Consider the following 13,411-nt stretch of genomic DNA (forward strand, 5'->3'; position numbering starts at 1 on the left):
CATAACAAGAGAAGAGATGAAATGTAAATGTGCATAACTCAAGGACAAACCCCATATGCAAACTGAAACCGTAAAACCATGTAAATAAACAGGTTTTACTGTGCTATGCCTTTTGTTGCACCACATTACCCTTACATCAAGTGTAAAAGGGGCACTCATCCAAATGTATGTATTAACTGTTACAGGCAGGATTTTAAACTAAACATGTATTTGTTTGGACTGTAAGGGTAAGTATTCACAAGTTCTTCAAAGTAGTGAGCATGTCATAACATGGCACAAAGCTTAAGGCAATTAACATTTTAACACGCCTCAGAACCGTTTCATCTTTTTTGTTAAGTGTTCACTAAATTAAATTCCTGCAATTTTCTCCATAGCAGTTCTCTAAGATGGAAAGAGCAACCTGCTAGCCATGTACATTTTTATTACACGCATTTTTCTTCTGCACATTTGTTGATGCGTTTCTGTCCCATGCGCTTTTATCAGGTGGCCAAACTGCAAGCAGTCTTTATGGAGTTCTCTTAGGTGCTCCTACTTCTTTCCACAAGCCTAAGGCATATAGGTTCTGCATGGATGGAACTTGGCAGATCAAAGTAAAAGTTAATGAACCAGGAGATGAGTGAAACTAAATCAAAGTCAAAATGGGCCACTAAGGTCAAAACCAGAAGACAGAATATTTACAAATAACTAAAACAAAAATCCAAAACACATGCAAGTCTTTCATGTTGAAAATATTTTCAGTTTGCTCCTAACCACTGCAAAAGTCTTTTTTTCATATCCACAATCTTGGATCCTTCCAGTCAGTGTGACCCCAGTTTAAATCCATTGTCTGGATGACATAACTTGGAGTGACTTCAGCCTCCTAGCAGCCCACCATTACATCATGGCAACAGCAGCACTGAATGGCAATGACCAAATAGTGCCACAAGAACAAGCACTAAGCAATAAAAATCAAATAGAACCTAATTAAAAAATCCTAATATAAAAAATGTATTATAAGAACATTTACTTGTTTGACTCAGTATCAATATCAAACACTTGTATAACAATTTGGTTTGTTAGCAGATTTAATCAGGTTTGTAGGGAGAGTGTCCTTCTGTGCACTACGACCCCATAAAAGTTTAATTTATGAATTGTACTCCATATTACCAGGACAGTGCCCAGACTCCTGTACACTTATGGTGAAACAAGTGGGTACGTAAAGTTAAATCTGAGTCTTAGGCACTGCAGTCTTAAGAGCATCAGCCGTAAGTGTTGAACTACCCCTATTTGGGATAGAGGGTCATCACAGGAGAAACTCAAGCACACACCAACAGTTACTCATAACAGGGCCCTAATAAAATTAACCCGGGATGTGGGAGGAAAATTAGTGTACCACAGACATGAAGATAATGAGCAAACACAGGCAGTGAGTGGGCCTGGCTAAGGACCCAATGTCCTCCAGCAGTGAGGTATGAGTACTAACCTCTATGCCACAATGCCTCATATAGATGAAAAATATTTTTTGCTGATTTACTTGCAATAGAGGGTGCATTGCACTAAGTTAATATTTATCAGTGGTAGATTTGTGTCCAAGGTGAAGTTTTTTTGTAAAGTGCAGATTGCATCATTTTAATTTTCCAATGTATTTAAGTGTAGATTGTGTCATAGCAAAGTAGTTAAGGCTTAAAGAAAGAGATAAGCATCCTAAATACAAAACCTCTCAGTTGCCTATTGTTTGCTGTTAAAAATGTACAGTGGCCATTAACTTGGAAGACTTTATAAACAATACAAGATAATTTTGCTTTTCACGACAACATGTTATTTCTAATTGATCTTTATTAAATAGGACTGTGTTTGTATGTGCTTAGATTTATGACTCTGATAAACCAATTAACTCTTTGAAAAATATTCATTTAACCTCAGACGTTCAATGCAAAAAAATGGCTAAACTTTGACTTTTCATATTCACATAACCAATAATAAGCAGTAGAAATTATATGCTGTGCCTTTATAACACATATAGCAGGTGTTTATTCACAGAACCGAATAACAAATCTCACTCCTCACTCCAGCAAGGTAGGAGCAGTGACGCAGATCCTTTGGCTGCATTATTTGTTCCTTCACCCAGAATGTTCCTCCCACATAACCTTCATTTTTGTGCACTTACTGTACTTTTAAAAACTGGGGCAGACATTTACTAATGAATAGTGTCCATTCCATATGCATGTCTAAATGGCTATTTCTGGTAGTGCCTCTGTGCTTTCAGGATGCATTCCCAACCACAAAAGAGATGTTTTTATGGTCACCGAAGTAAGCAGAAGCTAAACCTCATATCTTTTGCCTTAGGCATTTCCTAGCCAAATTGACCTTCTGACTCTTTCACAGTTAAAATATTCCTGGGGAACAGTCTGGCAAGGTGGTTAACATCAGTACTGCAATGTGTGTCTCCTTCAACAGATGAGACATAAAGGAATTCAATACTTTATACTTTTAAATTCTCAATAACTGAATGCACTTATAAAGCGTCATAGGGCATTATTCCAGTACTTAATGATCTTTGTTTTTTGCTAAGAATATTTGTGTGTATGTGTTGACATATATGTGACTATGTATGTGTTTTTATGTTTAAATGTTCTGTAAGCATGTATATCAACTTAGTGTTTACTTTAATTACTATACCTGCTTATTAACACAAATAGCCTGCTTATCAAAATGGCCAGTCCTCTTATCTGCAACTCTCTTTCTCAATATACAGTAAAGCATGAAAAGACAGTAGAAACATTAGAAAGGACAGGATAATTTAAAAAGTATCTGGATGAAATTTTGGAACAACATAGCTATTAGCAAGGATCACTGCAGTTGCACAATACATTGGACCTTGAAAACAGAAAACCACACCAGGCTTCACTTATTTCAGCTAATGAAAGAAAGATAAGGCTACACTGAGTGTGATCATGACAACTGGAAAAAGGAAAAATCTAACCTGCTTTTGAAAATCTTTTATGATATGCAGATGATATTGCCAGAATTTGGCATAAACATGGAGATTAATCCTGCATTGTGTCAATGACACAAGCTGATAGTGACAGTTTAATAGTGTGTTAAATGCTCCTAATACTAGTCATTTGAATGCCACAGCCTCATTAAGCATTGGTTCTGACCATGTATAAGTCTTTATGGTCACAGTCTACTGTTTTTCCAAAGGGTACTTTAAGCAGAATAAGGTACCATGTAACAAAACATACATCATTTCAAGCTGGTTCTAAAAACATAATTCTGACTTTAACTTCAGGGTGGAAGATGAGGTTTTCAGCATGAATATGTGAAACAAAAGACATTTGTGATGTTTTCTAATCACTTTGGACTAAAACCCCTGTGTTAAATCGTTAAATTGAAGACTTCAGGCTGTTCTGGAGACACACACAGGTCATCCAGTGCATTCAGAAAGTATTCAGACCCTTCAATTTTTCACATTTTGTTATGTTTCAGTGAGGAAAGTGCTGCAGTATCAAAAATCCAGTGACCCTAAAGTTTTGTAAGCAGGGGTAGCAGTTAAGACCATCAGGAAGTGAACAGTGGAGACAGCAGTGGTACAGGCAGAGTAAATAAATGCAACATAGGGAATTGGTAGGAACAGTGCCAGATGGGGCAGAAGCTGAGGCTTTATCAGCATCACCTGGGTTGCCTGGGTCAGAGTACCTGATGTTCGAAGTAACCAAAACACTCAATGACCTCATGTAACATCATTGAGGATGTGCCTTAGTTTAGCCTCAATTGATGTATCTTCACTTCAGAAAAGGCATACGCCTGTCTGTACAAGGCCACACATTTGACAATGTCTACCAGAGCAAAACTCAAGCCAGGAGTTCAAAGCAGTTACCTGTAGATCTTAGACAAAGGATTGCACTGAGGCAAAGATCTGGACAAGGCTACAAAAAGCTTTCTACGGCACCAAAGGTTCCCATAAGCACAGTTGCCTTCATAATTCTTTTTTTTTTTTATTTATTTATTTATTTATTAATTTTATTACAATCAATACATAGCAATCAAGTTTTTACAAAAAAAAGAATTATGCTAAGAACAGATCGATCCCCACCCTTGAGAGAGAGAGCAAGCCAAACGGTGTAAAATTTAAGGCTTTTAAAAATACCTAAATCAACAAATTCTCTGTGCTTTATAAAATCATTTCAAAATATTACTGATTAGATCCTGCCATGTTTTGAAAAAAGTCTGCACAGATCCTCTAACTGAGTATTTGATTTTTTCCAATTTTAAATAATATAACACATCAGTTTCCCACTGACTTAAAAGAGGAGAGTTTGGGTTCTTCCAGTTTATCAGAATAAGTCTGCGTGCCAACAGTGTAGTGAATGCAATCACAGTTTGTTTGTCTTTCTCCACTTTAAGACCCTCTGGAAGAACCCCAAACACAGCTGTTAATGGGTTAGGAGGGATTGTGAGTCCAAGACTGTCTGAGAGGTAATTAAAAATTTTTGTCCAGAATAATGTTAATTTGGAGCAGGCCCAGAACATGTGACCTAGTGAGGCTGGGGCTTGGTTGCAACGTTCGCAGGTTGGATCATGCCCTGGAAACATTTTGGAGAGTTTTAGTCGAGACAGATGTGCTCGTGCCTTCATAATTCTTAAATGGAATAAGTTGGGAACAACCATAAATCTTCCTATAGTTAGTGGAGAAGTGTCATGGTAAGAGATGTGACCAAGAACCTAAGAACCTGTGTGAAGATGAGAGAAACTTCCAGAAGGACAACCATCACTGCAAAACTTCCAACAAGACAATGACCCTAAGCACAAAAGAAAGACAAAACAGAAGTGTGTTAGGGACAACTCTGTGAATGTCCTGGAATGGCCCAAGCAAAGCCTAGATTTGACACCAATTGAACATCTCTGGATAGACCTGCAAATAGCTGTCCATTGATGGTCTCCATCCAATCTGATTGTGCTTGAGAATATCGACAGAGAAGAATGGCACAAAATCTCTTAACTTCAGGCTGTAATCTCTGCCGAAGGTTCTTCAACACTGTGTCTGAATACTTGTGCCAATGTCATATTTCAGTTTTTTGTATTTGCAAAAAGTTCTAAAATCCTGGTGTTACTTTATTTTAATGTATTGAGTGTTGCTTAATGAAGGGAAAACATAATTAATTTTTTTGCTGAATGCACTGTACATAATGTTAACCCAGAAAGACATATGTGCCACCAGTGTAATTACGAAAGGCCACTCTTTTTCAACAATGAAATACAGATGATAGATAGAACATACTGAAATTAGTGACAAATACAAAAAAAAAAATACAAATTTATGGCTTCCCTAAACACATCAAGGACTTTATTCTATTCCTTGTGTGGGCTATTGGTCCACTTACTCCTTGTTAGGTGTGCCCTTGCAACCATACAGAATTCCAGGCTCAGCTGAACTGTGGCAAATGTGCCATACTCCCAGAGTACCCCCAGTTCCTCCAAGGATTCTCACAACCTAATTATCTAATAATAAAAGGACTAGGTGACTCTGCAGGAGCCAAAAAGACATAGACAGGACAACTCCTTGTCTGTATTCCTCAATATTAATAATCTCAGAATCCTTTTAATTAAAGCTGGGATGTTGCCTTTACTGTTATAGTCTCAGCCCTGACTATGTCTAGATGCCCTGGCCATTCTCCCCACGGGTTCCTTGTTTCTCCTTCCAGCTAGACAAGCATGACCTGGATTCCTTCACAACCTCCCATGCTATTTGCATTAGGCATCCCTTTAATGTGTACCTTCAAGCCATTAGCTTTGAGCGATGCTGTTTTTTTTACTGAGTGCTTTACCTAATTTTCCTATATCTATATTTCCCATTTTGTAGCTCTTTATTACATTTTGTGCTAGTTTGGCAATTAAAACACATGCACATATAAATATAAATACTCATAAATATAGCCATGAATTCCTTCGTTTGTCTCACACATTTACACACCAATTGTAAGCACATGTGCATTTGCTGTAGGTCCGTATGTGCTTTATTTGTGAGTTACTTTGTTTAGGTGAGTCAAGTACAAGAATGTAAAGTTAAAAACTATTCTTGTTCAGAAGAAGACCGTGATCTACTTTTATAACCAAAAGGCTTGGGATGCTGTGAGCCTAAATATGCCTACATTTAAATACATCTTGGTAATCTGTGTAGTCTGCCTGGTCACCAAGGAAGTATGGGCAATGCACTTTATACAGCCAAAAGAGAAAGAAGTCACTCCTAGTAACATGCCCTTTCAATGCAAATGTCTTTGTGATGTCCAGATCAGTTGCTCAGTGATATTGTGGAAATTAACATAGCTTGGTTTGTTCATAGATCATTTTAATGTGGCATGCATAAAAGTTAAATACTTGTAGGTGTTTGCTTCTAAGTAAAAAAAAAAAAATAATGAATATTCCTTTTCCTGACTACACTAATATACATTTTACAAACTTTGTTGGATTTTGCTTTATTCTTTCATAATAATTCAGTCATAAGATACTGGATTTCCAGAGGAATGCTGAGTTACTTAACAGATATTTACAGTATATGTAATATTTACACAATTGATTATATACTGTATATATTGTATGTGTGTGTGTATATATATATATATATATATATATATATATATATATATATATATATATATATATAATGCATTTTTTCCTCCAGTTATTTACTGTTTTGCTTACATTTATTTGAATGCTTTTAACTTGCTATGATGACTTCATTTCTTTTTTTCTTTTTTTTCTTTTATTTTATAAAAATTAAAAAAAATTCTATACATGCAAGTCAAGTTTAGCAAAAACTAGGTTTGACTCCTGTTCCTCTTTACACATTCTTAAAGACAAATAATAAAAATGTTTAATGTTTGCTGCATAGCCACTTGCTGTACCTTTGTGCTAAATGTAATGGGGTCAGCCACTTAAGCTTCTGGGGCAATAGGCATCACAAATGCTGTAATTGTGGTTACTTCCATTGTTTATGTGTTTTTCAGTTAAATGTAAAAATGGATGAAGTGACAACTCTAACAGTAAAGAGAAAAGATTTACAAAGTGACCTGCAAAGCTTACAGAACATCCTGAGTGAACGGGAGGCAGAAATAAGCCAGCAGAAGCAGAGAATATTACAACTGCAACAGGAGAATGAGCAGTTCATGCAGCAGGTGGGAATTTGTGAATGCCTTTTATAACTGAGCACCCCTACATGGGCCAACAATAAAGAAATAATAATAATAATCTAATTCTAGTTAAACTTACCTGATTTTTTGTGTTCACTTTTAACTGTCAGCACATGTCAGCAATGGCATGGTTTTGATTGTTAGCCTTCACTCAGAGCATCCTTTGACAGCAGAATTGTATATTATGCATGCTAGCTAATCAGACAGTGATTATTAAATATATCTGTCCATGTTTAATCTCACACAGTCCAGTCACAGTCGACTGCTGGAGCCTGTTTTGGCAGCAACTATAATGCAAGTATCAACTATACGTGAGATTGCTCATCACAGGTTATACATATGCACAACCTCAAACTCAGTCATACCAGGTCAGTTTGAGGTTAGCAGTTAATGTAACGTGCAACTCTTGGTGCGATGTGTGACAAATATCGGTCTACCTAGAGAAAATAGACACATTAGCACATTACAATTGTATATACCCTTGATATGCAGGAATGCAACTGCTGATTAATCTTCATGTGCTGATTATGGCCAATAATTATTTTAATTGTAAATGATAGCTGAACTAATATTGCATGCTTCCCATCACTCCATCTCAAATGCTTAGTAGAACATCCACAACCGCCTAACTCGCAAAATCCTCCATGCCTCTGTGAAAATGATATTAAAACAAAATGAGATTTGAATTTTCATGTTTGACAAGCACACTGATGAAAGGGTTTCATTGCAGGGTTTGATCCATGGAAATTTTATGCTAATAATATTGCTGGCCGAGTGATCTAGTTGGAAATTAATCAGAGTGGCAGAGAGAGACAGAGAGAGAGATCAGTGAACTCTACATCTCCCTCTCTCTCTCTCTCTCTCTCTCTCTCTCTCTCTCTCTCTCTCTCCCCCTCCCTCCCTCCCTCTCTGTTGCTTTCTACATTCCAGAATCTCATCAGAAATAGCCATGGGGTGTTTCTGTGTGATGAGGTTGTGAGGGAAATAGGGAGTTAGACAATTATACTAGAGCTTATCGCTGATTGATTGCAGTAATATATGCAGCCATGCAGCAGGCAACTTTAATACGGATTACATTTTTATTTTAGCATCACTCGGCTCTCCTGCAATGAAACTGCAGCTTTTTTGTATAGTTCATGTTTCGGTTGTTTCTTAAATGTTTAGTATTTAAGCATTAAAATCAATGCAATGTAGGTGATTATTAAGTAACACTGTATCAGTGTCTGAGTGGCATACCAAAGACATGTGTCAGACTTGTAAAAATTAAACTAAAACCAGACATCCCTTAAAAATGTGGGGCATATATACCGTGTTTGAGACTTTAAGACACTTGACAGTGAACTAATCATTTCAGAACATGCATTATATTGTAATACCATAAGCAGTCACAAGGATCCTTATCCTTTATTTCCTTCATTTAAAAGAAAATGAAGTTACCTAAAGACAAAAAGCAGCTGCATGTCTTACCAAGAATTACTGCATTTGAATGAATGTACAGGGAGGTAAATAAGATAGCATCCTTCCATAATAGCTGTGACACACGCAATGTAATTTGTGTTCAATTCCTCCTCATACACACCGAAGACGTAGTAGAGCTGATCCCCAGACAAGAAACACTGTGCCGCGTGCAAACAGAATGGAGATGTGTGAACGAATTGAACACAGCTGTGCACATCACTACCAGAAAAGACCATCGGCCTGCAATTTGCCACATTGCTGAACCATCAACTACAGGCGTGCAATCACAGTGCAACACAAGACCATTACAATAATTTGACTGGGAGTGCTGGCTTTCCTGAATGGTGTATGCACTTCCTGATCCGACTTGCATTCTCACTACATACCTGGCAGGAAGAAAAACACACTAACAGGTGACCTGTGTTACAAAAGGCCAGCTGCTCCACTTTATCGCTTGGTTGCTCACGTCATTCTGACATTTCCACACTCTAACAAAGTCCTTATTGTCTTTTCCTCAAACAAAGTGACAACACCCTCCACAGTGTGACTTGGGCTCTCTAGATGGCCACATTCACAAATGCTCCCTGTGAAACACATTGCACAAGGACATCTGTTTGTCTCATGGTGGGCTTTTGTTTAACCAAATTGCATTTACCTCCCTTGGTAATATGTGCCTGAACTTTTCCTAGTAGAACATAAGTTAAACAAGAACACAAATTACAAGCACAGACAAAGTCATACATCTTCCTCACATTTAAAAGTACTTCCCCAATGCTTTTACTCAAGAACAATGCTGTTATAACACACAGTATATAGCGATTTTCATTTAGTGCTTCATCACATTCTTGCATTACTTCGTCTTTATGTTTTCCATGCTCGTTTCTTTTTTTCAAAAAACATTTTTCTGTTTGGATTTTTACTTGACCAGTTTATGAAATGGTTGAAAACAAGTAAAGGATGGATATTAATATGAATATTATGGCCTATAGAACATCACAAATGTACTGAAGTAGGTTTTAGAGTTTTGGTGTGACACACATGAGAATATATTTGTGGAGAATGACTTAGCTAGTAAGGTTTTGGGATTATGAGCTAAATGATGGAGCCCTGGTTTCCACTGCTGACTCACAGATCCAAAGATTTGTGATGTTCCCTTGTGTTCACCATGAATTTTACAGTTTACTTTAGTTTCCTCCTTCAGCCCAAAGAGCTTTGCAATGGTCTAGTTTATTGTATTTTGGTGTTAAAATGTTTAATTTTTCAAAAGCAAAGAAGAAATAATACATTCAAAGAATCAAATAAAAGCAAATAGTGCAAAAGGGAACTTTCACTACAGATATGATAACTAACAAGTAACAATTTAGAATTGTCCATGGTGCCCCCACCAGAAAGGCTAAAGGAAAACACAAGAACAGTAGATGGGTCCTAAGAGAGTAAATAATAGATAGTGTGACAGTTAGGGGGCGCTGTCTTCCCCTTGAACCCTCAGTTCAGACACCAGATAAAAGTCCAATAATCTTCTTTATTAGGACAAATACGTGCACAAAGCACCCTCCTCTCCACAATACTCATATAAATAACCAATCAATAATCAATCCTCCACTCCCAGACGCGTTGCCACCCAGCCATCCAGTTCAGGTCACTCGTCTGAGATCTCCCACAGTCTTTTATATTCCCTGACCCGGAAGGTTTTCCATACCCTCAGTCCATGTGACTTCCTACCACTTCCGGGTCAGAGCAAAAAGTCCTCTTCTTCATCCCAGAAGTACGTCATTCCTCCTGTCGCTGTGACTAAGACGTACTTCTGGGTTATAGGGCATGTATGAGTCTCTGGGCCTCTCTGCAGCGTCCTCTGTTGGACCCAAAGGTATCCAATAGGGCTGTAAAGGAAAACTCCATTGTCCATGATTCCCTGCTGGTATTCGGGGCACCTCCATGCTGCAGGGAGAGCTCCACCTGGTGGCCTGGGGGTTTTGGCTGGGATGTCTGGCTGGCCATAGACCACGATAGATAGATAGATAGATAGATAGATAGATAGATAGATAGATAGATAGATACTTTATTAATCCCAAGAGGAAATTCACATTTAGGATACAGGAATATGTATCCTTAATAAGAGGGAGCAGCCACCCAAGTGGAAAATCAGACAGAGTTCTTTGTTTAGATTGGACTTGGCAATCTGTATAAAAATTTTCCATTTGAAAATATAAGGGGGAACAGTTGAAAACTGTAGAGCAGTGTTTGTAAAACTATGGGTTGTATGATGTCTGAATTTAGGTCGCACTGAGTTGTGAATGATAATAGGACTGAGTAATTAAGGCTCACAAGTGGTTTGGGGAATGCCTCGAGATGGCACGGGTTAATAAACTCCCTCCCCGGACAACGGTCAGCATCGATTGTTCAAGGGGGACATCCACAAAACGACAACACTCAGCAGGGATTCTCCATGGGGTATGGATCCTCTGTGTGACTCTTCATGCCGATTGCAGGTCGTGAAGACACTCAAAAGGCAAAATTAGGTCTTAAGAAAAAGAAAGTTTAAGAACCACTGCTCTAAATGAAGAAAATTGATCAATTTTGTTTTCCAGACCATAAAGGAAATCTTCTATCAGAAAGTTAAGATCAATTTAACAGCAACTACTCCCAACACAAACAGCATCTTTTCAATACAGGCCATGGGTGAAAAATGACAGTTCTACTGGAGCATAATTTGTTTCCATAAAAGTTTAATAGTCAATCAAGCACAAAAAAGATAAACTAGTGATTTTAAAATGGTCTGGTTGTTTAAGTGTATCTCGCACAGGGATTGTCACTGTATTGTACTTAGTGCTGTCTCAGTAGAGTATGGCTCCTTGTAACCTTATAATGGAAAAAATCAGCTTCAGAAAATGGATGGATAACTTTGGGATAGCAAGAAAATGAGTGTCAGATAATCCTACATATCTTTAACGTTTCCAAAGAATGCACAGCATAGAGAGGTGAGTAGGTTTTGTAGTTGATTTGCAGAGTCTTAAGGAGAATTCTCTGTGATTTATCTTTCATTTCTTTTCAAATGCAATCAAACTTTTACCTTGAGCAACCTTGTATTGTATTCTTATTTGCTTTGCAGAGTTCCTTGTGATGATGATTGCAGTGAAAGGTGCCATATCCAATAAAGACTGTCATTTTGTTCATGTCACCTAGCAGTTTACAACAACAACAACAACATTTATTTATATAGCACATTTTCATACAAAAAAATGTAGCTCAAAGTGCTTAAAAGTTTATACTATTTCACATCTTAATTTCCAGCTTATCTCAATTTTGCAATTGATTAGTATATTTTTAGCATTATAGTCTTATTATTGTATTGTTTTTGGAAAAAAAACTATATAGCAAAATTCCTTAATCTGACTTTAGTGCAAGAAGAAACTGTATTAGTCATATTATAGAAATGCTATATTGTCATTCAGGTGAAATTCTTGAATTTGCTGTATTTAGGTTAAAAATTACAAAGAAACTCATTCAGTCTCCTTGTGTTCCTTTCTGAGAAGTGATTCATATACCAGACCCACCATAGTACATATATTCTAATACTGTACATGCTCAAGCCAATTGTGGATTATTATATATAGGCAACAGCTTAACAAAATTGGCATTAATTTGCATGCTCTGGTTTAAATAAGCCATACAATCTTCCTTGAATTCAAACTTAAGCCTAAAAGTCCTTTGGAGTTTTATATGTAGTTAGTAAGCATGCAGTACTGTGCATTCCTAACCTTCAAGAAGAGTGTCCTGCATTGACAGCAGATTGGTATTACATTGGTATTGATCTGATCACTTTTAAATATATCTGCTGTATACTTTCCAATTTTTTCTCAATTTGCAGAAGGATCACAGTGAAGAGCTTGTGTCTCAGCTGAAAACACAAATACAGGACTGTGAAACATTGCGGCAAGATGAAGTCCAGAATTTTGAGGCAAAAGTTGCTGATCTACAAGCTAAACTTGACTTACGCACTCAGGAGTTTAAAGAAACTGTTGGCAACCAACAAGAGCTTAAACTTACACTGGAACGCTACAAATCAGATGCAGAATTGTACAAACAAATTATTACAGAGAGAGAGGAGGAAGTGAGTGAATTCAATTCATTAGCAAACTGCTTTTGCTCATAAATGGTTTTTCCTTCTTTTCTTCCACACCATTCAAGATCTGTATGTCATCTGATCTTTTTATAACTAAGAACTAGTTTTCAATGTTTGCCCCCTTACTTTGTCTTTCATTTGTGACTAGACTGATGTATTATTCACCTTTGAATCCATCCTTGTGTCCAGAGCTTCTAAAATAAGTTTAAGCACACCAACTTTCAGTATGCTCAATAAGTGAAGTAAACAGTACATATCCCAGGGTAATATTTCTTAGAAACTGCTAATTAAGTCAGAATTATTGGTATAAAAAACCTGGAATTAATCAAAATAGGCAGATGAATAATTGTAAGAACGTTTTGTAAATTGTTGATAATGTGAACTAAAAATGCATAATGTCTGTGTTTCAGTTATTCGACAGCTTACAATGAAACTGCATCATGGGTCCATGGGGTCTCACTAAATATGGGTTTAGGTTCATGTAATATTTTGTGATTATTTATTTATGTATTTATAGTACTAGTTTGTTGAGATATTCATGAAATTAAATTGCCAAGTGTGAAAAAGTGACATAATTATGCAACCACCAATTTCTTGAAATTTTTGAGAAAATTATTCGAGGAAATGCCTCCATATGGCAGTAATACTTACTACTTACAGA

The 13,411-nt window shown here is 36.9% G+C and overlaps 1 protein-coding gene across 1 annotated transcript in view; it reads left to right on the plus strand.

The window, feature by feature from the left end:
• The window catches only part of LOC120534874 (polyamine-modulated factor 1-binding protein 1), a 373,314-nt gene that overhangs the window by 276,328 nt on the left and 83,575 nt on the right, over window positions 1-13,411 (plus strand). Inside the window, exons 19-20 of the mRNA XM_039762390.1 lie at window positions 6,987-7,154; window positions 12,496-12,738. Of these exons, the coding sequence (XP_039618324.1) occupies window positions 6,987-7,154; window positions 12,496-12,738 (411 nt within the window). The remainder of the gene's footprint in view (window positions 1-6,986; window positions 7,155-12,495; window positions 12,739-13,411) is intronic.

Source organism: Polypterus senegalus, chromosome 9, assembly GCF_016835505.1.
Source record: "Polypterus senegalus isolate Bchr_013 chromosome 9, ASM1683550v1, whole genome shotgun sequence".
NCBI classification, from domain to species: domain Eukaryota; kingdom Metazoa; phylum Chordata; class Cladistia; order Polypteriformes; family Polypteridae; genus Polypterus; species Polypterus senegalus.